The sequence below is a fragment of the Chaetodon trifascialis genome, chromosome 2, assembly GCF_039877785.1.
Source record: "Chaetodon trifascialis isolate fChaTrf1 chromosome 2, fChaTrf1.hap1, whole genome shotgun sequence".
NCBI classification, from domain to species: domain Eukaryota; kingdom Metazoa; phylum Chordata; class Actinopteri; order Chaetodontiformes; family Chaetodontidae; genus Chaetodon; species Chaetodon trifascialis.
The window spans coordinates 8,891,347-8,916,731 of NC_092057.1; the positions used below are offsets into that span (position 1 = coordinate 8,891,347).

At 44.7% G+C, this 25,385-nt stretch overlaps 3 protein-coding genes across 9 annotated transcripts in view; 1 reads left to right on the forward strand and 2 right to left on the reverse strand.

Annotated features, from left to right (window-relative positions):
* The first annotated feature begins 283 nt into the window (after nt 1–283).
* eif4a3 (eukaryotic translation initiation factor 4A3) lies at nt 284–6,652 on the forward strand. The gene is made up of 12 exons (XM_070985007.1): nt 284–577; nt 1,467–1,539; nt 1,631–1,697; nt 2,657–2,719; nt 2,817–2,949; nt 4,050–4,130; nt 4,299–4,440; nt 4,685–4,823; nt 5,099–5,214; nt 5,301–5,408; nt 5,690–5,817; nt 6,474–6,652. Exons 1-12 carry the CDS (start codon nt 424–426, stop codon nt 6,488–6,490), a joined length of 1,221 nt encoding a protein of 406 aa, XP_070841108.1. The 5' UTR covers nt 284–423; the 3' UTR covers nt 6,491–6,652.
* Nucleotides 6,566–14,409, reverse strand: soul4 (heme-binding protein soul4). Of its 2 annotated transcripts, none has more exons than XM_070985019.1 (6): nt 14,309–14,404; nt 10,977–11,208; nt 10,648–10,733; nt 10,254–10,395; nt 9,882–10,065; nt 6,566–9,699 (listed from the first exon to the last, which is right to left on the reverse strand). In XM_070985019.1, the coding sequence occupies exons 2-6, from the start codon at nt 11,128–11,130 to the stop codon at nt 9,525–9,527; spliced, it is 741 nt and encodes a 246-aa protein (XP_070841120.1). In that variant the 5' UTR covers nt 11,131–11,208; nt 14,309–14,404; the 3' UTR covers nt 6,566–9,524. The 2 variants fall into 2 exon arrangements, with proteins under 2 accessions (XP_070841120.1, XP_070841131.1); XM_070985030.1 differs by having other exon boundaries at nt 6,849–9,699; nt 14,325–14,409.
* A 112-nt stretch (nt 14,410–14,521) lies between these two features.
* Nucleotides 14,522–25,385, reverse strand: part of LOC139337856 (mitogen-activated protein kinase kinase kinase kinase 3-like) — a 54,043-nt gene continuing 43,179 nt past the window's right edge. For 5 of the 6 annotated variants that reach the window (XM_070972671.1, XM_070972690.1, XM_070972653.1 and 2 more), the window contains 10 exons: nt 25,282–25,342; nt 24,775–24,892; nt 22,308–22,366; nt 20,214–20,317; nt 19,359–19,530; nt 18,540–18,608; nt 17,847–17,939; nt 17,633–17,703; nt 17,495–17,550; nt 14,522–17,415 (listed from right to left, as the gene is read on the reverse strand). In XM_070972671.1, coding sequence (XP_070828772.1) covers nt 17,328–17,415; nt 17,495–17,550; nt 17,633–17,703; nt 17,847–17,939; nt 18,540–18,608; nt 19,359–19,530; nt 20,214–20,317; nt 22,308–22,366; nt 24,775–24,892; nt 25,282–25,342 — 891 coding nt within the window. In that variant the 3' untranslated portion in view covers nt 14,522–17,327. Of the gene's footprint in view, nt 17,416–17,494; nt 17,551–17,632; nt 17,704–17,846; nt 17,940–18,539; nt 18,729–19,295; nt 19,531–20,213; nt 20,318–22,307; nt 22,367–24,774; nt 24,893–25,281; nt 25,343–25,385 lie in introns of those variants that run through there. The other variant, XM_070972699.1, reaches the window with a different exon arrangement.

Consider the following 25,385-nt stretch of genomic DNA (forward strand, 5'->3'; position numbering starts at 1 on the left):
TGTACTGCATACAGATATATATACTTCATACTGTACATAGGTGTACTGCATACAGATATATATACTTCATACATGGATGTACTGCATACAGATATGTATATACCTCATACATAGCTGTACTGCATACAGATATATATATACTTCATACATGGATGTACTGCATACAGATATGTATATACCTCATACATAGGTGTACTACATCCAGAGATAGATGTCAAACAAACAGGACCCACATGTATCTGTGCGCTTCAGAGACGTGACGTAGGTAACGTCGTCGCTTTTTGTTACGTCATCCGCGCGACACATGCGGCGGTCTTTCTTTTCCCCGTGTTAACGGTTAGCAGTTCGCTGAGAGGCGCCGAGGACGTTCGAGTTTTAACGGATACTCTGTGAGTTTTAGCTGAATAAAGACATCTGAGGAAAATGGCTGCTGCCGGGGCGCAGGGCAGGAAGAGGCTCTTGAGGGAAGAGGACATGACCAAGGTGGAATTTGAGACCAGCGAGGAGGTGGACGTCACCCCCACCTTCGACACGATGGGCCTCCGAGAGGACCTGCTACGCGGCATCTACGCCTACGGTAGGCCGAGGATCCCGCGGCCTCCGGGGAATGCTACAGCTAACTGTTCATTACCGTGGTTCTTTTCTCACTCTTCTTCTTTTTAGAGAACGCATGTTAACCTAAATATTGGCATTGTTTAGTTCATGTTTATGTTATGTGGTATAAGCATTAAAATGTGTATAGGAAGTTAATAAAATATTCAGCGCAGTTCGGTTAGCATTAGCATTAGCCATCCGCACTCCCTCCAAGTCGGCTTGCTGCGCAGTTTACCGCCTCTAACTTTCTTCGTCTCTGTGTGGTGAAACACAGCTGAAGTCTTTCTGTGCCGATCTCAAACTTCAATGTTGAGTTAACTCATCGTATGTTTAAGCTGTGGTCTTCACTGTTAGGACCGCATTGACGGCAGTGAGTCAGTTTACGGCAGCAGGGAAACGGTTACCCGCTGGATGAAAACACGGCCTTCTGTTACGTGGTTTGCAGATTAATGAAAATGATTAAAGAGTTTTTGATGTCGGTCGATTTGCAGTAAATAATGAAAATACTCGACCTCGTCTGATGATGATGTGAACTCTGCTTCTTTATTGTTTACTCGTTGATCTCTATTGTTATCGTTTGCATTGACGTTCGTTACAGCAGGAACCAGTCTGGTCTTTAAGTTTTAGACTTCCGTCATGTCCGGTGTTGATTTCAGATCTTGTTTAATCAGAGCAGACACACAGTTGTTTAGATCTGCTGACTTTTCTCACCTGAAGATCAAAAGCATCTAAAGCAGGATGCTGAAACACCTCAAGTCAACTGGTCCTGGGAGACTAGTGACCTCTGACTGACTGCAAATGAGAGGGACATGGAGACTGAAATGTGAAGTGCTCACAACTGGTTCATTGACTGGGTTTGTTTTTTCCTTCAGGTTTTGAGAAGCCATCGGCCATCCAGCAGAGGGCCATCAAACAGATCATCAAAGGCAGAGACGTCATTGCCCAGTAAAAACTCTGATTTGACATGCTGTAAAGATTCGTAACGTTGTGTAAAGACCCGTAATGTCCTCTAACAGCTGGTCTCTGATCTGTTCAGGTCTCAGTCTGGAACAGGAAAGACAGCCACCTTCTGTGTTTCGGTGCTGCAGTGTCTCGACATCCAGGTGAGTGTGCTGGAAAGCAGAAACAGTTCTAGAATCCAGGAACTGTTGTAGGAACCCAAAGACTCGACCTTTGTGTCAGCAGGATGGACACTGACGCTCAAACTGCCCTGACACAGAATTCAGGATTGAAAGGTTTAATTTGTCACAATCACAATAATGTGGAGTGAAATTCAGATAAAGACGAGTGAAAAATACAGATTACAAAGAGAAATGTTGAGCCAGTAAGCATGTTGATAAAAGAACATAAGCATCAGCTGATATGAAAATGATTTAAATGACAAACACAGAAACATTTGATATGAAAAATGCATTCAAGATTCAACTAGCAACTAGCATTCAACTAGGTTTTAAAATTGAATTTAATCTTTATTTTGTCAGGCAGCCTCATTGAGATTAAGCACTCTTTTAGAGAGAACAAGAGAACAAGAAAGACACCCAAGAACACAATCAGGAAACAGAAAGAACACAATGAACAGAGAATTAAGAAAGATGGTAACAAGAATCATGAAACAAGTCAGTGAAGCTTTGAAATCTTCAAGCAGGGTGTTGGACTCTAGTTTGAGGACAGTTTGCAGTCCATCCCCTTTAAAAGCTGCAGAGTACCTGAGTCCACATTACTGAGTACATGAGGAATATCTGAGGTTCTGTAGGTCCTGGATCAGTCCCATATGTCCTGGACCCTGTCCTGTAGGTCCTGGATCAGTCCTGTAGATCTTGGACCCTGTCCTGTAGGTCCTGGATCTGTCCTGTAGGTCTTGAATCCTGTCCTGTAGGTCCTGGATCTGTCCTGTGTTTGAAGCGTGGCAGCTTCTAGAGATGACCAACATGAGATGCTGTTTCTTCTTGGCTGACAGGAAGTCCATTCAGCAGTGTGATACACATCACGACAACAATGAGGGTGTCCGTGTATTGAGAAACAGTACAGAGTTTACATGCTGTGATGTGCTTGCTCTCTGCAGGTGAGGGAGACCCAGGCTCTGATCCTCGCTCCAACCAGAGAGCTGGCTGGACAGATTCAGAAGGTAAGCCCGCTCACGCCGTCCCACCCAGCCAATCATCTGTGCAGGGAGTGCTGTGTGCCGGTTTCTTATTGGCTGCCTCCCTGTTCTGTGTGCTCAGGTGCTGCTGGCTCTGGGAGACTACATGAATGTCCAGTGTCATGCCTGCATTGGAGGGACCAACGTGGGGGAGGACATCAGGAAACTGGACTATGGTCAGCACGTGGTGGCTGGAACACCAGGACGAGTGTTTGGTGAGTATAATCACTGTCGCAAACAGGAGGCACTGCACACACACCGTCACACACACAGCAGGAAACTGTCCCTGACTGGAGGAAAACCCAGAAACGGCGTGTGGAATTTAAAGATGCGCCTGCTCTCCTAGAACCTGGAGTAAATGACATTCTGCTTCGTCCAGGCTTCTCCTTCTTAGGCTTCTTAGGCTGTTAGCGTCACAGTAAAACACCTGCTGTCCGCCACGAGGGAGTCGGCTGTGCTTTAACAGTCCAGCAGAGTGCCAGCGTCTTTCTGGTGGGACACCGACACATCATGTCCTTCCCCTCAACACCTGTCTTTACATTATGTAACTTTGGTTGATGGTAGAACACCTGATGGCTCTGCGTCACTCACTGCCAACCAGGCGTCTTCAGCCATGAGAAGACAGAGGAGGATGTCCACAGAGGACACTAAGCAAGTCTGAACACGAGTCAGCATCAGACTCTTTCAGTGTGTATTGTGTCGCTCATGACTGCGTTCAGCTGACGGCTCTGTGGGAAAGAGGACAGACGGAGAACAGAAGACTTCCTGTGAAACACGGCAGATAAAAATCATTCTGACAAAGAGAAAGGGACGACGGAGCAGACGAGGAAAGAGTCTAATCTGTCCAATCAGACCTGCTGAAATATGAGTGGAAGCAGCAGTCAGGTCACGTCTGTGTCTGACTGGACTTCAGCACTTTAAAAGGAGACGTTTCTGGACCACAGAGACAACTTCAGGTGAACCTCCACGTCCAGGAGGTCACGCTGTTGGTGTGAGTGCTGGTCCACAGAGACAACTTCTGGTGAACCTTCACATCCAGGAGCTCACGCTGCAGGTGTGAGTGCTGGTCCAGAGAGCAGACTGACAGGAGGTCAGACCTCCACTCATTAACATCATCTTCATCTGAAGATGTCATAAAGCACAGGCGGTCGTGAAGTGAGCAGCAGCAGTAAATCACGATGACACTGGATTATGATGGGCTGTCTTTTGATCAGTCAATCATTCACTTATTAAAATGTCAGAAAGCACAATGGAAAACATGTGAGACAGGCAGCCAATAAAAAGCTGAGCTTTGTCTGTGGTTGTTTTTCTGCAGATATGATTCGTCGCAGAAGTCTGAGGACGAGAGCCATCAAGATGCTGGTTCTGGACGAAGCTGATGAGATGCTCAACAAAGGTGAGATGTGAGCGTGTGCAGGTGTGTCACCTGGAGACTAACACACCTGGAGAAAGCGTCTCTGTAGGGGTGGTGCTACTGAGCTTAACTCTGGGGAAACTGGACAAAAAAATGTGAACACAGATTGAGTGTCAGCTCCGTCACATCGATTCACTGGTGTCTCTTCAGGGTTTAAGGAGCAGATCTACGATGTGTACCGTTACCTGCCTCCGGCCACACAGGTGGTTCTGATCAGCGCCACACTGCCTCACGAGATCCTGGAGATGACCAACAAGTTCATGACGGACCCCATCCGCATCCTGGTCAAACGGTCAGTCCAGAACAGCCAATGACATCCAGGAAGAGATACAAAGTGTCCACAGTGAGACATCTTCAGATCCAGAAAGTTCATCACTAACAGTCTCTCTTTCTGTCTGTCTGTCTCTCTCTCTTTCTGTCTGTCTTTGTCTCTCTCTCCGTGTCTGTCTGTCTGTCTGTCTGTCTGTCTGTCTGTCTGTCTGTCTGTCTGTCTGTCTGTCTGTCTGTCTGTCTGTCTGTCTGTCTCTTGTCCTCAGTGATGAGTTGACTCTGGAGGGCATAAAGCAGTTCTTTGTGGCCGTGGAGAGAGAAGAGTGGAAGTTTGACACTCTGTGTGATCTGTACGACACTCTGACCATCACACAGGCCGTCATCTTCTGCAACACCAAGAGAAAGGTCAGCACACACATACACGCATACACACACACGCTCTTTAATGATCAATGAGTGATCAGTTGTTTCAAATATTCAGTAAAACGGTGACAAACAGTTTAAGAGGATTGTTGATTTTTATTTATTTTTTGATTGATTGACCATCACAATGATCGATGATCAATAAATGGATGGATCGTCGCAGCTCTGTATGAAACAAACAGGATCTGAGCGATCAGGGCCTGCAGCAGCAGAGCATGCTGGGAGGTTCAGTCTGTGTGTGTGTGTGTGTGTTTCAGGTGGACTGGCTGACAGAGAAGATGAGGGAGGCCAACTTCACAGTGTCCTCGATGCATGGAGACATGCCTCAGAAAGAGAGGGAGTCCATCATGAAGGAGTTCAGATCAGGAGCCAGGTACATAGACCAGGACCAGGACCAGACTCACTTGACCTTTTCTGAAGATGTGACACAAATGTTGATGTCGTTCTGTCTGTTTTCAGTCGCGTCTTGATCTCTACGGATGTTTGGGCTCGAGGTTTAGATGTCCCTCAAGTTTCTCTGATCATCAACTATGACCTGCCAAACAACAGAGAGCTCTACATCCACAGGTATGCCTCACCTGGAGGAATGCCTTCCTCACAGCTGCTGCTCAACACGTGGTTCTTCTGATCAAAATCAAAGATTTAAAATTGACAGAAATGAAAGAAACCCTTTTGTTTCCATCCTTTAGTGGTGTATCATTGATGGGGCGGGGCATGTATATGCTGTTTGACATGTCCTTTAATTATTGAAGAAATTCAAACTCTTGTTTTCGGGGTGAATTTCGGGGTGCTGCAGAATGTTTTTGGAAACTGTGTAATGGCCTGACATGACCTCTGACCTCCTTCAGGATTGGTCGGTCCGGTCGTTATGGTCGTAAAGGTGTGGCCATCAACTTTGTGAAGAACGATGACATCAGGATCCTGCGGGACATTGAGCAGTACTACTCCACCCAGATCGACGAGATGCCCATGAACGGTATGAGTCGACTAATCACACGCCGACTGCTTCTGATGTCACTGCTCAGAACAAAAACAGTAAGAAACAATTAGAATGAGGCAGAATGAGTGTTATTTTGACGAGCTTTCTGCTTCTAGAAATCTTTGCCTTCGTCTCGCCGTTCCACCTGTTCACAGGAGTCAGTTTTTGTGAAATACGAGCTGTGATTGCGGCGCTTTCGGACTCCTCATTAGGCACCGACCCAACGTTTCCCAGATTTGATCTTATTTTCTTCGCCGCTGAAAAAATAGTTTGGTTCACGGTCCGTCCTCAGTAGGACTCCTCTTACCATGGAAACACAAGGTTGTTTAAAGGACCAAAGCAGTGAAGTAGCTGACCCGGTGTGTTAGCTCCTGCGATAGCATAGCCTCCAGAGGCCGAGTCTGTTAATCAATCAGCCAATAGACAGAAAATGAATCTGGAGCCATTTTGATCATCAGATGATCGTTGAAATAAAATTTCAACCAGAGCTTCTGTTCACAATGAATACCTGTAAATTTACAGGTGAGGTGACTGTAGCTAACGAGTTAGCAAAAGTGTTAGCTAAAATGAAGAGCTAGTAGATGTTAGCCAGCCAGAGCAGGGCTCCTGTGATTGGCCCCTGCCGCACTGACCTGTTTGTTTTGTCTCTGCAGTTGCTGACCTGATCTGATGGAACCTGTATGATGTCACATTGGAGCCCTGCCCCTTTTACTTCTGCTTCCTGTCTTTGTTTTTCGTTTTTTTTATAGTTTTAGGGTGTATTTCTTAATTTGACTGTTGAGGTGAAAACGACTTAAGACTTGTTTTTGTAAATAAAGTTGTTTTGGTCCCACATCCGTTTGTCCTCGTTTGTCTGAACTGTCTCGCGTTGTAGATGCCACATCTGCAGTGCTTCGTCGGCCGTTTGCTTATTTGTCTGATCTGAATGGACATTGGGAACGTTCAGGACTAAACTCCAGTCACCTGACCTGAGCCCAACACGTGTGTGTGAGCAGTAAATATTTCTAAAAATGAAATCTTTTCTATGTGCTGGACCATCAAAGCTGCTTCTTTAAATCAGATTTTATTTGAAGATTTTATGCACAAATGTTGGAACAGAAGGAAAAAAACATGTTTTACAGTGAAAATGAACAGGAAGCATTAAATTCAACTAACAAGCAGCAAAAATCACAAAGCTTTTTAAAAAAATGATTTGACACAAAATTCAGAAAAACGATTAAAATCAGTTTAACATGCTGCTGATATTAAAACAGCTGGAGGACAGAACACACTGAAACCTTCAAACGGTCTACAAACGAGCCCCGACAGTCCGTCTGCCCTGATACTGCAGCAGCTGAATCTCATCAGGACTCCGGAGCAGGTCCAGGTCCAGGTGACGAGCTGTTCTCTACGACAGCGGTGAAACGGACCAGATAGAACGTGTTCATTGTGGATTTAAACACTGTTTCCAACCTTTGTGCTTCAGACTTGTGTCAATCAGAACATCCGACTCAGATTTCACTTCACGCTGAATTAACATTTCGCCAGTTTTCCACTGATAACACACAGCCTGTAAGAACACTGAAGGTAACGTTTCATTTGGTCACGTTAAAGGCGCCATATCCTCCTTCCCGCAACCGGGATCGAGGGGGGTTCCTAATTTTCTGACCACCTCGTGTACGTGAAGCAGGAGGACAAAAAAAACATGGGCAGCTGTCAGCACAGGTGTTCCTAATGATCTGGAGCCGATGTCTAATCCACACGTACGCAAGTGCAAAAAATCTCCGTCCAAACGAAAACACGATCGAAGCTCTGTCAACAGCAAACCAACAGGGGGCGACATGACCCCAACCATAAAAGCCACGTTAGCCAATCAGAAGCCTGAAAAAAGCTATTACCTGTCAGCTACCTGCCACTAGACGTCTGGTCAGGTGTTGTTCAACCTGGCTTGTAGGCGGTGGGTCTGTGTTGGATTACATAGCCGTGACCTCTCATGACATCACGATAGAAAAAAGGCTCGAGGCCGTTGTAGTCGTGGTCGTCATGGTCGTTTACTACCTGTCCTGAAACTATTGTTTTTATTTGGACAGCAGAGGGCAAAGTCATAGTAGTCAAGAGGACAGACTCCCATCATCCTTTGCGGGTGAGCCAAGTTGCTGCTAAAAACAAACCCAATGAGAAAATGATGGATGAACAAGGTGATCCATCGACTTTTAGAGCTGATGTGTGGAAACATTTCAGTTTTCCTGTTTCAAGAACTGATGATGAAGAAAAAAAACCTGACAACCACAAAACGACCTGCAAACACCGTCGGACAACGTCAGCGACGCCACAGGAAACACATCAAACATCAGAAAAGCTCAGATCACACCAGCAGCAAAGCTTCATCCAGACCAAAGGAGGCTGAAGAAGCTCCTGGAGCTCCATCTCCCGACAACACCATGCATCGTGGACATAAAGACAGAGACTCAAAGCTGTCCCCTGTGGTCCATGATGGATTTCAGAGGTAAGGGACACGCTGAAGCCAAAGTGTTCAAGTCCACCGAAGACACACTTCAGTGGCTCAGGGACAGCAGCTCTGGACCAAAGAAGCAGAGAGTGTCTCAGTAACCATGTGATGAGCAGCCAATGGGAATGAAAGATTTGGTCCTACAGACGCAGCCTCTCGTCCAATCACACGCTGGACTCCACAGAGACCGTTAAACCTCCCAGCATATAGACTGATCCTGGACGTGTTCACCTGATGGAACTGCTCTTTGAATTGCTGCATCGGTTCTGCTCTGAAACTGAACCTGGATCAGTCATTCAGGACATTTTCTCCTCCACTGACGTCTCGACTGCTGCTTTCATTGGACTTTATCAGAGAAGGAAAGCAGAAGAACTTTAAGCTAAAGACTAATTTTATATGAATAAAAATGCTGTACACACTAATCAATAAAGGGCATTTTTAAAAAATATCGCAGTAAATATCGTCTCGTGGTATCGAGGTGTTTTCACACCATGTTACTGATATCGTTACATCCACTGAATGCAGCACGTTCTCTTGAATGTATTAATGTGTGAACATGTAGAAAGCCCCATTAGCATGGTTAGCATTAGCTCTATCTGGTCCATGTCCACCATCAGATCTGGGATCAGACTGATGAGATTCAGCTACTGACAACCTTGCATGCTAAAGGTCACATGACATTTCTGTCCACGTTTCCTGTTTGCAGGTCAGAGGTCAACTTTAAACGTGTTCGGTCGACCAATAGAAACACCGCTGGACTTCAAATAATTCACCATATTTAACATGTTATCACACAACGAACCGTTCATCGATCAGATCAATACTCATTGATTATCTGAATCAAAAACATGAAATAACTTCCTTTTTCTGGGCAGAGTGCGGGGAAACACAAGATGACCTTCACCTGAAGACTGCTCAACTCTGACATGTTCACCCTCATTTTTACAGAACATCTGATTGGTCAGATCAGTCAGGACTGAAGCTTGACAAAATAAAGGGATGCGTTTCCTGTTGATGTGACTCGGGAACATTTAAAAGTGTGAACCAATGGGATGTCAGTTAGTGATAGAGGAGGGGCAGAGGGGCAGGGCTTACAAACATAAACCTGCTCTGATTGGCCAGATCAAACTCAGCTACAGGAACTGTGTCACAGAGCAGATAACAAACCAGCCAACCGGAGGAGGAGGGGAAGGAGCCGAGGATGATGGGAAGGCGTCTACGGATTGCGTCTGATGAACCAGATCTCGTTCCGGCGGCGGGGTACGCCAGGGTTCTCGTACACAGCGACCATGTAGTTGTCTCTGCAGAGTTCGTCAGTGACGCCGAGAATCTCCCAAAGCAGGCCGATCTGACGGGTCACCGTCTCCTCTGTGGTCGTCCCAAAGAACGTCCTGACAGCCAATCAGAGAGCAGAACATCATCAACACACTGACACACAGTCTGAGCGTCACGTTAAAGGTGAGCATTCAGTCAGTCATATAAAGGTTAAAACTCTGATGTGGGTTCAGTAACGGACCGAAGCAGACGGTCGAGCTCAATACACACCTGTGAGTGATGATAAGGACCTCCTTACCTGACGATGACTCGGATTGCCTCCCTGTGGACAATGGTGATGTCGGGGTCGGAGGGTCGTGGGGGGTTGGTCTGAAACTCAGCGGGCAGGAAAAAGGCCGTCTGGACGTCTTTCTCAAAGGTGTTTCCATCCTCCATCATGTGGATGTTACTGACCACTGGCACAGTCATCCCCAGGTATCTACCTGTACATGATCAACACCAGGTAATCCATACTGATCACATGACCCGTGTTTGTGTCACATGCTTTTTAAGGTTGATGTGATGTATGTTGCCTTTGATGTTCATTGGTTGGGTCAGTGTGTTATGCGCTGCGGGTCAAAGTCATGTGACTTTCGGATGAGCTGTGAGCTGTGAGTGGGTGGAGTCTGACCTGCAGAGTTTTCTTTACAGATGAAGCGCATCAGCTTCATGAAGGCCATTGAGATGCTCTGCTCGTACAGATCTTCTCCTCTGGTCACACAGGCCCAGTTTCCTGCCGGGTACACCCGCTCCTCATACAGCACCTCCCCCATCTATGGGGGGGGGGGACAATAAAAGAGACACTGACTGAGACGGACAGTGGGACATTTAAAGACGCTGCATTTAGATTCTACTGATAAAAACCAACACTGGATCTGTTTCTCTGTTACTTCTCTCTTTTGTCCCTGTCACGATCCTGTAGGAAAGATGACTAGTGATTTCAGGATTCTTGGTCAGTAGCTGTTGTAGTAGTTGGCCTCGGTTGCCATGGTAACCATGATAAAGAATACTCTGGAGGTCTTTACCTTCTCATGGCAGGACACCGGAGCAAAGGGCAGGGGCTCCCTCTGTTGGCTGTTGTGGGTCATTTCGTGTATGGGTCCGGCCATTTCTGTAACACACACACACACACACACACACACACACACACACACACACACACACACACACACACACACACACACACACACACACACACACACACACTGGTTGAACACAGCTTGTGGTGGGCTGCCCTTTTCAGAAAACAGCGTTTAAGGCACATGAAAAAAGACAGAGGACACAAAGACGGCGCTAACAAAAGGTGCAGCAACAACAACAACAACAACATAAAGTCGAGTTGGCGCCCCCTCACCTGGAGGAACTGACACCTGGTGGGTGCTGGCGACCGCCTGCCAGTGAGCCAGCAGCCGTTCGTCTTCGTCCATTGGTTCGGGGTTGTCGGCGATGTCGTCGTCCAGCTGCTCGTCGTCCAATCCGTCAAGGTCTTCTAGAGAGATCAGAGCCATCGCTGCTGGAGGAGGAGACAACCTTTGACCTGCAGAGCAATGACGTCCACTGAGAGGGGACGGGAGTATTCGCTGTTCCTGTGACAGAGACACAGAGACACACCTGTCAAGTTCTCCAGCTGTCGTTGGACGTGTGTCATAGGGGAATGGACTGGAATACAGGGAGGTCATAACCAGCTTTGTGGACTGGTGTGGACTGAACCACCTGCAGTCCACACCAGTCCCTAACCCATAAACACCAGCAAGACGAAGGAGACGGTGATAGACTTGTGAACATCCAGGGTTTGGACACCAGGACTGTGAACGAGGACAAATACCAACCAGCGCAGACGTCTTGTACAGGAGGGCCAAAGTTGTCTCCACCTGTTAAAAAGCCTGAGGTTCTACATTTTTTACTGTGTCTACATATTTTTGTACTGTGTTATATATTTTCTACTGTGCGATGGTCCAATAACATACAATTTGATCATCTGCAACTCAAAGTTTACACTCTGAAAGTGATCCATCCTTCAAGGCGACACTACATTTGTGTAATGGAAAGACAGATAGTCAATTTTATTTTGAATCCTTTTTTATTGTCAATAACTCTTTTTGTACATCTTCTTATTTATGCTGTCTGTTACAACATTTCACAGCTGTGGGATCAATGCAGTCTTCCTGATCGATCAATAGTTTCAGCTGTTGATCAGCTGACTCTGCAGGTCTGACGCGTGTTGTGGATGGAGTCTTTTTGTCAGGAAAAGCTGTTTGATGTCTGTAAATGTTTCCTGTTTAAGGTGGAACCAGCTCGACTAGATGAAACCACTGAGCTGCAAAGCAACGAGTTGCTGCTGAGAGCAGCTCTGCTCAACATGGACTCAAGACTGACTGACCCAAACCTGGACAACCAGCATCATCATTGTCATCATCATCATCATCATCATCATAATAACCATCTGATGTCAGGCGCCTCCTCAAATAGAAGCAGTCTAGCCATCGCAGAGGTCAGTGTGATACACAGTATGTGTTCAACAACACAGAACTGATGAATGATGGTGGCACAGGTGGTAACACTGTCGCCTCACAGCTAGAAGGTCCCGGTTCGAATCCCGCTGTGGGCACTGGTGGCGTGTCGTCCACCATGCCACCAGTGCCTGCTGCTCGAGGAAAGGGGCCTTTCTGTGTGAACTCCTTTCTCTGTGGAGTTTGCATGTTCTCCCTGTGCTCACCTGGGGTATCCTCCATAAAATACCCCCACTAAAAACAAGCAAGAAGATCACCACCTGACCAATGGTGACGACAAAATGAACTGGTCCCCGGGTGCCGGTTGGCTGGCAGCCCACCACTCCAGGTCTGCCGTGGAGGAAGGACTGACCAGGATGGGTTAAAGGTGGAGAAAAAATTTCACATATGCATGGCGAGTGCAGTTTAACTAACTTCGAATGTTGTGTTAAATTGTGACTAATAAAGGATTTCTTTCTTTCTTAAACCTCTACACCAATGACTGTGTCAGCTCCTCACCCATCATCACAAACCTAAAACACTCCGACAACACTGCTCAACAATGAGCTATCATGACTCCATCTCCCATCTCAGGCGGTGGTGCAGGACAATCATCTACAGTCAACAGGCGGGAGGCGGGGTACACCGGTCGCCTCACACTCACACCTAGGGGCAATTTAGAGTCACCAATCAACCTAATGAGCATGTTTTTGGTCGGAGTGCCCGGAGAGAACCCACACATGCACGGGAAGAACATGCAAACTTCGTACAGAAAGACCTGACCCGGGAATCGAACCAGCGACCTTCATGCTGTGAGGCACGCGCACTACCTGCTGCGCCACCGTGCAGCCCTGCAGACAGACAAATAAATGGAAATCTAGTCTGTCTGTCTCTATAAAGGGATTTTTGAACTATTGACAGACCCCTGTTTCAATCATTGATCTGTCCTCTTGTCCACTGAGGGAGGAAGTGACCTCATCTTCATTTATTTGTTACTGATGATCAATCAGACTGATTGACGCCTCACATGGTCATCTGAAAAGCAGTCACACTCCTGTGGTCTGTATTTATTTTATTTTGATGAGACTGAAGTGAAACAAAGAAGCAGATATAAGAATAAAAGAAGAATAAAGAATAAGAATAAAAAACTCAATAGTCTGGATCAAAGAAGTCATTTCAGCTGAATCCTGCATGTCTCTCTGAACCCAGACTGATGCGGATCACTGTATCGCTTTGACTTCATCTGGAACCTCAACACACGTGACTGTCCAGTCCTCTGTGTCAACGGTTCAGGTCTGGTTCCAGACCGCCAAGCCATCAGACCAAGGTGATGTTTGCATGAAGTTGGACGTTGGACAGATATTCACTCCAGGTCGCAGGTTTTTTTCCCCCCAATAGCTTCCACGTCATGTGACAGATATATCAAATATTGGAATTTCCCCTTGCGGGACAATAAAGGCATATTGAATTGTATTATTACTACACTGGACAAATAAGACACATCCCATCATGGACTATTTAGTATTTTGTCCACCTTTTACAGTTGTCCCATTGAGTCCATCTGTCTCACTGGCTTGTCTTCCTGAACATAAACATTTGGTGAAGGTGACTAATGTAACGTCACTTTTCAAAGTACCTCAGTGACGTTTCCGGTTTGTCCTACATTGGTCTGGAGTCACGGGGTCACGTGACATGGAAGGCGTACACATGTATAAACATAAGTGTAAATATAGAATAAGACAGGCACTAAAATACTCCATGATGAGATGTGTCTTATTTGTCCAGTGTAGTAAGAATATCTGATTTGGATTGTAAGTCACGTGACAGGGAAGCTTTTGAGAAAAAAAAAAAAAAATTAAATCGTCCAACTTCACCTCAGTCTGTCAGCGGGGGGAAAGTAGGTCAACGCGGGTGCCGGTCCAAACACACGACCACAGGCAGCTGACCCTTTTCAGATCGGCTCGGTTCAAACACAGCTGCCAGCTGGACTAACAGAACCACAGAGGATCCGGTTCAGATACAACAGGGACCAGAACTGGACCAGGTTCACTTAGCACACTGAAGTTAGCATGATTAGCATAGAGCTGCCTCTCTGCACCAAATTAGCAGTTAGCACGTATCTACAGATCGGGTCCAGACCAGATCAAGACTGGGTCCAGACTGGAACCGACAGTCATCTAGAAGGTGATTATCTCACCTGGTTCTGGTCGCACCTGTCGGCTAAGAGGCTGCTGAACCCGCCCGTCAATCCTCACACAACCCTGCGTCTTCTTCCCTGCTTCCGGTGGACTGCGCGCTGCCGATACTTCAAAATCAAAGCCTGCACATCCTGTTGCATTGTTACAATATAAAAAAACACTAACGTTTTTCAACAAATCAGCAAAAATCAAACAGTAAAAATGTCAAAATTCTGATTCATGAAGATTTTTATTTTGAGTCTTATGTCCACAATATCTTTTTCTGATTTTTCATGTGGCGTGAGGTTATAAAGGTAGGATCGCAGGTGTAGGACCAGCATGCACCTGGGTGGGCCTGTGGAATCATGCAGGAACCATGGTTTGTTTGTTTTGGGAGGGCATTTGGTTTCTTTTGGCAGTGGCCCTTTGATGTAAGTTTTATTTAGGTTTTTTAAGAAATGGCCACTTTATGTGGAAACCAGTATTATCGAAGAAAAGAAGGTTTGAAGAATCTGGATTGAAAACACTTCTTATTATTACACAAGGTAAATGACTCCAGGTTATTGGAGTCTTTTTTTATGAACAGAAGTCAAAATAAAGTTGTAAATGTTTGAATGAAGCTGTCAGAAATGATTTTTAATTTGTAAGAAATGAAAAAAACCTGCTTTCTTCTTCAGCAGGAGGCATTTTATTGAGACGTTGAAAACCCCAAACAACTACAGTAACAATCCACCGCTGTGAAAACGGAAGCCAGCGTCTTCCTGGATCAAAGTTCTTTATACATTTTTACAATTTATCGTACTAATCGTGCTATTCTGATTTTCCAAATTGTAATTGACAGTTGTTAGTCTGATCTTAGCCTACGTATGACATCATCTCCTCGTCTTCACGCTTCCTCTGTTTCCTCCTTTTTCCTCTAGGAAAAGAAAATGTTATCAGGGCTGTATGAATAAAATGAACTTGAGGAAGTGGTGGACAAAAGCTTTAATTCAATGATTTAAACTGACAGTGCTGATAATTAAAAAAGAGTATTTTCCAGTATCAACATAAAAATCATTTAATAAATGTAAAACCTGAAGTCCTGAAGTCTGATGGCAGATTTCTGTTAGGAACAAACTGAACCGTTAAAGCTCAAATCTCTGACTTTAACTGATGATAATCAGTAATTACGGGTGAGTTCCTAGCTTCTGATCACCTGATCAATCAGAAAACAGTGGAGAGTTAAAAGTTTCCTGAGAGATGCTGCATTCATCACTCATGCCTCCTGCTGGTGAACTCAGGTACAACACGGCCAACAAGAAGTAGGAGCTGCTCCCTCTGAAGACATAAAGACTCATTCTAAGGTAACGAAAACACAACGATTCTTATCTACATGACGACTGATGTCCTGTTTGTGTCTCCCGATGGACGTCAGTCCAGTCTTCTCTCTCATTTGGCTCTGGTTTTGGTCTCCTTCAGCTCCTGAGGGACATATCTGCTCTGTAGCTGCTAAATGCTAAATGTCCACCAGCTGGTCTCTGACTGAGTCTGTCTGCTGTTTGCAGGTGGTGTAAACAATGAACATCACTGTAAAGCTGATGGAGCTGCAGGTTCAGCTGACGGAGCTGCAGGTTCAGCTGATGATTCTCTGGAGCTTCATCAATACCACAGACGACACTTTGTTCTGCAGATTGTAGCTTCTATAAAGAATGTGAGGCCAAACTGTGTCACAGAATTGTAATAGACAGAAAAAGTTTGTTTGTATGAATATTCGTGATGGAAATAATGTCATATTTTGGAGGGTGGCTAGCTTACTACAAGTCAGCTGGTTGATGAACAGCTTCACCCTGTTTTCTTTTAGCAGCTTTCTCTGTTGGTCACGTGACCCTTGATTTGCAGGTCACAGCAGTCAGTCTAGAACAAAGAACACGTCCAGTTTCTCTCTAGAAATACAAAGTCAGTGGCAAGTTCAGTTCTCAGCAGACTCACTGGGCTTCGTGTGTCTTCAGGTATATATTTTCGATCTGGTATCTTCAGATTCAGCTGGGTTTCCACGGGTCTCTTCCAGACTGGGTCCAAGATATTTGGATCTTTGAAGATGTCACTCTGCGGTCACTAAACTTCAGATCATCCCATCGTCTCTGCTGCCAAACTGAATGTGATTATTACCATCACATTACATGTTACATGAAGGCCACTTATAATGTATAAGCACAGTATAAAATTCAATTAAAAAAATCTATTTACAGTTCTGACAGACTGACTTCTGATAAACTTCACTGATTCCTCAAACAGTGACTTCAGGGTTTCAATTAACGGATCCATTAATAGTCCACAGAGAACTGGTTTCTGGGTCCGGCGTGAGTTATCTGAACCGTGCTGAGCTAGTTCTCAGTCCAGTCCTGCTTCATGCGCCCTGGTCCAGTCCTGCTGTGGGCTCTTAACTTGTTCACTCACTCAGAGTCAGACACTGCTCAGGTCAACTGCAATTCATGATGGTAGTTGGCACTTGAATTGTGCTCATTGTTTGTTGTGTACTGCCACTGTTGCATTGAGGATTATTTGAGTTGTCGACAAAATGGCGGACACACTGAGGAGTGACTGGCGAGTGACCATTACAGGGTCTTGTTTGGTCCTGGGTCTTGAGAACTGTGATGGTAAGGCAGCAGAACCAATCTGGCTCAGGACCACATGCATACAAGACCAGACTAGTGACTGGAGCACTCCTGGTTTAGCGCTTCATTTGACTTGGTTTGATATTGGTTTGGTCCTGGTTCAGTTCTGGTCCTTGTTTGGTCCTGGTTATAACCATTTTAACTGGTTTAGTCCCAGACTGAACTGGTTTGATCCTTTTTTATTCCTGGTTTTAACAGTTTCAAATGCTTTAGTCCTGGTTTGATCCTGCTTTAGTCTTTGTTTTAACTAGTTTGGTCAGGGTTTAGTCCTTGTTTTAAATGGTTTGGTCCTGGTTTAATCATCATTTTAACTGGCTTGGTCTTGGTTTAGTCCTTGTTTTAAATGGTCTGGTCCTGGTTTTAACTGTCTGGTTTAGTGCTGCTCTCAGTAGCTGTTTTCATGTCCGGCAAGAATATACAGGTTACTGTGTTCAGTCGGGTTGTCTGTTGCTCTGCTCTCCAGAACCACCACCCTGCAGGCAGGAAGACAGGTGAGCTGACAGACAGCTAAACAGACAGGTGAACAGACAGGTGAACAGATGGGTGTCTCACCTGTCTGAGCCCAGCAGGCGGAACATCCTGCTGATGTCACTGATCTCTTGAGTGATCTGTGGAAAGACCAAAAAATCAGTTGTCATGACACAGCAGTGAGGTGGATATGTTTCTGCCCTTCGACTGGATGATTATTACCTTGTTAGATCTAAAGCTCCGCCCCTGCATGCCATGTCTCCAGAAGGCCAAAACACTGTCCTGTAAGCACACTGAGGAAGATGAGGAGAAGAAGGTCAACATCCAACACACCAGGAGAGGAGGGCTCAGGTGGTTTTTAATGTGGTCTGAGGTGTTTTTTGAGGAACTAAAATGCATATGTAAGGTTGTCTGAGGCAGATTTAAGGCGGTTTACCAATTGCCTCAATCTGGAAGTTGAAGGTGAGCTCAGCTGACAACTTCTTGCTGGATTTCAGATTCCCCTGAAGGTTTACTATTTTTATGCAGCCTATAGGAAGCAGAAAGAAGAGCTCAGGCCATCTCTGACACACTGTTATATCTAGATTTAATTTCATTGTTGAAAATGATCACGAAAGATGTTCGTCAACAACCTTTTTTTCCAGACAATTACAAGATGGCAAAAATGTCACTACTGCAACTATATGAACGTACAATATTGTTGAAGAAAAAAAACGAGACTAAACTGTATTCTAAAAAATAAAAACTTAACTAAAAACTTGCAAAATAAGTTTGACAGAACGACAAAAATCATGGTGTTAGCTCAACTAGAATGACTGAAATGTTTAGCATAATTTAATGACTAAAAAAGACTAAAATGTTTTCATTTGCTAAAACTAGACTAAAACAGTTAATTCTTTGACTAAGATAAGACTAAAATGAGCAGACTTTCAATCAACCAAAACTTGATGAATAAAACAAGATTTACTCTATATGATAAAAACTAATCTGACACAGAACTGTGACTAAACAAAAAAAACGGCTGACAAGATCAACACTAGTTGCAACCCTCAATATAAGATTTCTATCAGTACAATAATTAAATATAATTTATATTCATTTAACAAAATCTCTATTTTCATGAACTTACGGTCCAGACAGACTAGGACAGTGTCTCTCTCCAGCTGAGTGATGTGGATGACACAAGTCTGAGGGTTTTCTACAAGAAGACCAAAAGTTTAGGCTGGTACACAGAAAACTTTGGCAAGAGCTGTACCTGAGTCAGGGGGAGTTGTAACTAAGTTGGGAGGAGTTGTACCTTAGCTGGGAGCAATGATACCTGAGTCACCAGAAGTTCTAGAAGAAGAACAATTCCTTTATTCATCACACTACACACAACATGCATAGTTGAGGGGGGAATCTGCACACGCCATGCAATTGCAAAATTCTTTCCCGCTTTTTGACCCATCCATGGTCAGTCCTTCCTTCATGGCAGACCAGGAGCGGTGGGCTACCAGTCGACCAGCACCCGGGTACCCAACTCTCATTTGTCACCATTGGTCAGGTGGTGATCTTCTTGCATGTTTTTAGTGGGGGTATTTTTATGGAGGATACCCCAGGTGAACACAGGGAGAACATGCAAACACACAGAAAGGCCCTTATTTTTCCTCGAGCAGCAGGCATCAAAGGTTCAAAAGGATTCGAACCGGGACCTTCTAGCTGTGAGGCGACAGTGTTACCGCCGAGCCACTGTGCCACCACCACCTGAGTTAGGAGGAGTTGTACCTGAGTCATGAGGACTCGTATCTGTGTCGGGAGGACTCATACCTGTGTTGGTAAGTAGCTAAGTCAGGGGAAGTTGTGCCTGAATTGGAAGGAGTCGTATCTGAGTCAGGTAGAGTTGTACCTGAGTCAGGAGGAGTTGTACCTGAGTTGGGAGGAATTACACCTGAGTCAGGAGGAGTTGTACCTGTATCGGGGGGGGTGGGACAGGATGAGTTGGGGTCAAGGGTCTGGAAGCTGATGGGCTGGTTGGGTTCAGTTCCTTTGTTCAGGCCAACACAGATCAGAGGGTACGGCTGCTCTGGGACAACCAACAGCTCCAAAACCTCCAGAGGACATGGAGGCTGGAAGTCCACATTCTGGTGAAGATAGACACATGTAAAGAGTTATCACTGGGCCTGATTCTCAAAGTCTGTACCATCATACTCATAATAGTATTGCAGGTCAGTCTCCAAGAGGGTGCTGATACAATTCATTCAAGCAAATTAAACCTCAGCAAGATATATGTTGTTTCATAAATATTTCTGACATTTCTAAGAATCTGCTTCGGTGTCAAAGGAAGAATTATTGCTGGTACTGGTCAGGGTCAGGATCAAATATGGTTGTATGACTGTATGCATGACTTAGTAAAGACACACCTTTTTGGCCCACTAAAATAGCCAGTCAAACTGGATGTGGCATTTTTAGGCATCATCCTGGAAGATACATGACTTCTATAGATTTGTTTTCTGCAGTTTGTCCAGGTCTGGGACATGGTGGCAGCAGACCAAGTCAGGTAGCCCAGATGTTCCTCTCCCTTGCCTCCTCCAGGAGGACTCTGAGGTGTTCTCAGGCCTGATGGGACATATAATTCCTCCAGCATGTTCTAGGTCTGTCCCAGAACATCCAGGAGGATCCTGACCAACTGACTACAACTGACTCTGTTCAAGTGTGAAGGAGCAGCAGTTCTTCACTGAGTTCTTCATCCTGTGTCTAAAGTAAAATGCTCCTGAGCTCTTGAACAGATTCATACGTCAGAACTACATACCCACTGTTTTCTTACCTTGATCAGCATGAACTTCTGCATTGGCTCCACCCACTCCAGCAGGACCACACCTGATTGGAAGGCTCCACCCAGGTACTTATGACCTGTGTAGGGGTTTCTCACTGTAGAAAGAGGAAAGAGTCATTACAAGTGTCTAACTGCAAGGGGAGGGGAGGGGAGTCTGGTTGGATCAGACAAGTGTCTAATGCCAAAAAGCACACTACCAGAATGGAAATATACAAGGTTAAAACAATAGCAATAAAAACAGCAAAAAAAATAAAAAAATATATACACACACACACACACACACACACACACACACACAATATACAATATAATATAAGTAGGCTATTTGCATTCTGTGAATATCACTGCACAGGCTTTCTGAGGTCCCTGAGTCTCCAAGCAGGTACAAGCACAAGCACAACACAACAGGATTTATTCCTGTTTGATTTTCAGTTTTGTGGGAGGACTTCGAGCTTCTCAAAATAAGATAGTAGAGGGGCCCATGTATCATGGAATTTTTGGGTCGCCTCTCTAATGCAATATTTTATCTTTTCTAGCTTAAGGAATAAAATCAGGTCTTTTATCCAGGAGGAAGTTTTGGGTGGATGTGCTGATTTCCACTCCAACAGGATTCTTCTCCGGGCAAGGAGAGTTGAAAAAGCAAGCACATTTTTTATTTTATTTGTTATTGATATACCCTCCCCTGGGACTCCAACAGGTTAGCTGTAAATTAAATTTGGTGGAAAGAGAATCAAATGTAGCAAAAGTTCCATCTATGTAGAGATCGCTGAATTTACTTAATCCTGCCCTCTACCACTGGAGAAATACAGGATCTAATCTGGCTGGGAGAAAGAAATGATTATTGCAAACAGGGCTATAAAAAGAGAAGTCCATTAGATTGAAATTTTGTGTAAATTGGGACCAAATTTTTAAGGTGGAGATTACAATAGGACATGAGGAGTATTGTTTAGGAGAGAGGGGGAGCTTCGAGGTATGCAGGGAGTGATGAAGATAAACACGCATTAATTTCTGGTTGGCGCCAATCAGCATCTGGTCTTTGGATCCAATAAACTATTCTTTGTTGGTTTGCTGCCCAATAATAATACATCAGATTGAGCAGAGCCATACCCCCCTCTGTTTTGTGCCTCTGAAGGAATACCTTACGAATTCTAGGATGTTTGTTACCCCACAAAAATGAAGACAACAGTTTATCAACTAGTCTGAAGAATGACTTTGGAAGGAAGACAGGAATACTCTGAAAGAGATATAAAAATCTCGGCAATATGTTCATTTTAATACATGCAATTTTGCCTGCTAAGGATAGGTTCAGAACACTCCACTTCTGAAGGGTGCATTTCAGATTATTTATCAGGGGAGTAAAATTTCTGTCAAACAGACCAGAGAACGAACGGGTAACATTAATTCCCAAATATTTAAATCCTAATACAAGCAAGTGTAACTTGAGTATTAAAGAGGGAGCCAGTCACTATGACATATGGGCCCTGTCAGTCTGAGATGGACTCATTAACTGCCAGGTGGTGTTCAGGTGTTACAGCTGACTGACATTTTTTGGTGGCCAGTTTGTAGTACTGTGTGTATTTAGTTTACTGACAAATATGTGCATATACCAGTTACAGTTTCTGTCTGTTTGAATGAGCTGAGCCACTCCTCAGTCTGAGTAGGCCTTGTTAGGAATTGCTGCTTTAATTCAACACCCATGACCTCTGCCATCACATGGACCAGACTGTTCCCTGAAATCTGGGTCCAACTGAACTTCGGCCTGTTAATCTCACAGATTCATGAAATATTCAATGTGGGCTGAATGGAGCTTCCTCTCTTAGCTGTGCCTGCTCTTATCTGGTTTTACCACACAAAAATGTACATTGGCTTGTATTAGTTTCCTATTGGCCTGGTAGTAAATGATTTTTCATCCGCAGCCCTCAGGTTGGGAACCACTGGTCTACACACCACAGACCAGTTCTATAGGACTTCAAACTAATTAACAACAAGTATGATGATCAGTTTCTGTCTGTGTCATCCTCAGATGAGACAAGTCAGCTCAGTCCAGAGTCTGTGGTGATTGATAGGAAACGGTGTCTGACTCACCTATGCAGCATTTCAGACAGCCTTTAGTGTCGGGAATCTTATTGGAGATGGAAAACCTCCTGAGGACAAAAATATAAAGGACAAAAGACAATCAGGACGGAGTCTGAACACATGAGACAGGGTGAGTGGGCTGTTAGAAGTCGTTACTGTGACAGAAACAATGCTGACGAGAAACATTTGACTTGTGACGTCACTAAATCTGAGATTTGAGCTGACATGATGTACACAAAACTGAGGTCAAACATGTAAAAACATTTTCGTATTTCCAAAAGAATAACTAATCAGTACCCATAATGCTTCAGGAGAGGGAAACAGCATCTGTTGTTCCCCTCTGCTGTTTCTGAATTGATCATCAGACAAAGTGTCGACAGCAGAGGTTCTCAAAGTTAATACTCAAAGGTCTGCATCTGATTTTTATTCCAGGTCAGGGGCCTGGAACCATCAGTGTTAACAAAATAATATTTAATCATTAATTAACGTCAAATCTCTTCTAATTGGACCAGCATGAAAACGAGGCTCAGACAATTCGTCCGTATTTATTTCTGACTCATTTTCTTTCAGCTACATTTACACGAGTTGTTGTGTCCAGAGAAAAGAAACACATTCTGTATCTGTGGTTCAGGAGCTGATAGTAAACCCTCTGGCTTGACGTTAACGTGTACAACACTCTGCATCAGTTAATGTCACCATGACAACGATGTCAACCATAGAGAAACCAGCCACGTTAAAACCACGTTCATCCAGACAGGTCACTGTGAATGATCTCCAGCTATGCTGAATATTCAACATCACTATCAAATAACTGATCAATGGCACATCTATTTAAAAACAGGAAATGTTCCACGTCATAACGTGTTGTATCCTGCATCTGTGAGGCTGTACTGAGACACGCGGGTGCTTCAAGATAAATGCTAACATGATCACAATGACAATGCTACCAACATTAAGCTGGAATTACAGGCCTTCTCTCGAGTGTTTATGATGCAGCTACAAACAATGTGACATCTTAAATCAGTTTTTGTGAGGATGTGTGTGTGTAGACTTAACCTTCTGCACATACAACAACAAACCTGGTTTAAAGAAAAACTCAGGCAGCTTTGTCAGACTATGGAAGAGGCCTACCGAAGCAGGGCCAGAATCCTGTAGAACCAGGCCAGAAACACACGGTGACAAAGAAGATCAGAGTAGTGAAGAGGAGCTACAAGACAACCCCTCATCCCTGTGTGGGTCAGCTCTTCCAGAGAGAGAAGATCAGGAAAGCACCAGGTCCAGATGGCGTGTCACCATTCAGTCTGTAAGTCTGTGTTGACCAGCTGTTCCACGTCTTCATGTACATCTTCAACAGATCACCGGACCTGCGTGAAGTCCCCTCGTACGTCAGACGCTCTACAATCATCCAAATACCCAAGAAATCCTGTACCTCAGGATTAAATGACTACGGGCCCGTCACCCTGATGTTTGTGGTCATTAAAGCCTTTGACAGACTGGTGCTGACTGACCTTAAGGATATCACCGCCCCCCTGCTGGACCCCCTTGCTGTTTACCTACCAAGAAAACAGGTGGGTGGAGGATGCAGTCAACATGGAACTGAGCTACATCCTGCAACACCTCCCCAGGGACATATGCACAGATCCTGTCTGTGGACTTCAGCTCGGCATTTAACATTTTATTTATGTTGGTCATTGGTGCAATTCACACCAATTCGCATCATCGGAGTCTGTCCATCCAGTCATGTTTTGAAGATGTGGATAAGGCTTACAACTGTGTCCTCAATGAGTTTGGGGTACCTGGGCAGTTGCTACAAGCCACCCTGTCCTCATGTGACCAAAGTGAGAGCTGTGTCCATATTCTCAGCACAAAATCAAATACTTTTTCAGTGGGTGTTGGACTCTGCCAGGGTTGTAACTGTGATATTCATAGACAGGATCTCAAGTTGCAGCTAGAGGGAGGAGATTTTGGGGACCTCACTATAATCTTCTGAACGAGCTGAGGAAAGGTTGAGAATCCACACCTCCAAGTCTGAGGCTGTGGTTCTGGAAACCAGTGGATTGGTCCCTCTGCTTTGGGAGTGAGTTACTGCCCCGAGTTAAAGAAATATGTTGGTGTCCTGTTCAGGAGTGAGGGTAGGATGGAGAGTGAGATGGTCTGGCAGATTGGTGCAGCGTCAGCAGCACTGTGGGAATGAGACTGGATACAAGAGGTTGAAATGAATTTCGTCTGCAGGGTGGCTGGGGTCAGCCTTAGAGCGGCTGAGGAGTACAGACAAGAGGCCTGGAGTAGAGCCACAGCCAAGGAGCCACCTGAGATTGTTCAGGCCTCTGATTAAAATCCTCTTGGGTGCCTTCCTTTGGACGTTGAACATTTTTTGAGGGTTGGGTGTTTTTAGGATGTTTTTGGTGTGTTGGATGTGTTTAGCATGTTAAATGTTTTAACATGTTTCATGTTTTTAACGTGTGGAGCAACTGACCGTGGCAGGATGCGGTCGGGCAGACGATGAGTCGAGATCGAGACGGTCAGCTTCTGTTTGTGTCGAGCCTGTTCGAATAGGCCGACCAGACTGTGGCAGTACAGATGAGAGGCTTTACCTGCAAACAGGACACAGGGCTCAGTTAACCCACATAAAAAAAGTGAATTATAACAAAGAAATTAATTTCCTTTTTTCAGTGCATTAAGGATGTTTTTCTTTTTCTTGAACATTCAATTAATTCACATTTTTCAAGTTTTTTAACTTCTGTTTCCATTTTGGAATGATCATGAAATCCACTTATTCAACATTAAATGAACTTTTTGAAACTTCTTTTTCTTTTAATTGTGCAGTCATGACCTGATCATATGTAGACTATAAGATCATCACTTTGCTCTCTCACTCTTTGTTGAAGTGACAGAAAAATAAGATTCGATGGACAATGAAGAGGAAATGATAAGCAATAAAAATAAACTTAACTTGCGTCATGATTCTAACATGTTGACTGACCTGAGATGGAGATCAGAGTGTTGTTCATCACATAGACCCAGGTGCACCTGCGAGGAAACAGCTACAGACACAAAGTCATTCATCTACTGTGGACAAAGTCCAGC

Excerpts from the sequence above, each read along its gene's own strand:
- soul4 (XM_070985019.1), bottom strand. The coding sequence starts at position 11,130 with ATGGCTCTGATCTCTCTAGAAGACCTTGACGGATTGGACGACGAGCAG. Across the intron at positions 10,396-10,647 it reads CGGTGTCCTGCCATGAGAAG|ATGGGGGAGGTGCTGTATGA; the intron begins GTAAAGACCTCC and ends CCCCCCCCATAG. Across the intron at positions 9,700-9,881 it reads GCAATCCGAGTCATCGTCAG|GACGTTCTTTGGGACGACCA; the intron begins GTAAGGAGGTCC and ends ATTGGCTGTCAG.
- eif4a3 (XM_070985007.1), top strand. The coding sequence starts at position 424 with ATGGCTGCTGCCGGGGCGCAGGGCAGGAAGAGGCTCTTGAGGGAAGAG. Across the intron at positions 1,540-1,630 it reads GGCAGAGACGTCATTGCCCA|GTCTCAGTCTGGAACAGGAA; the intron begins GTAAAAACTCTG and ends TGATCTGTTCAG. Across the intron at positions 4,441-4,684 it reads ATCCGCATCCTGGTCAAACG|TGATGAGTTGACTCTGGAGG; the intron begins GTCAGTCCAGAA and ends TCTTGTCCTCAG.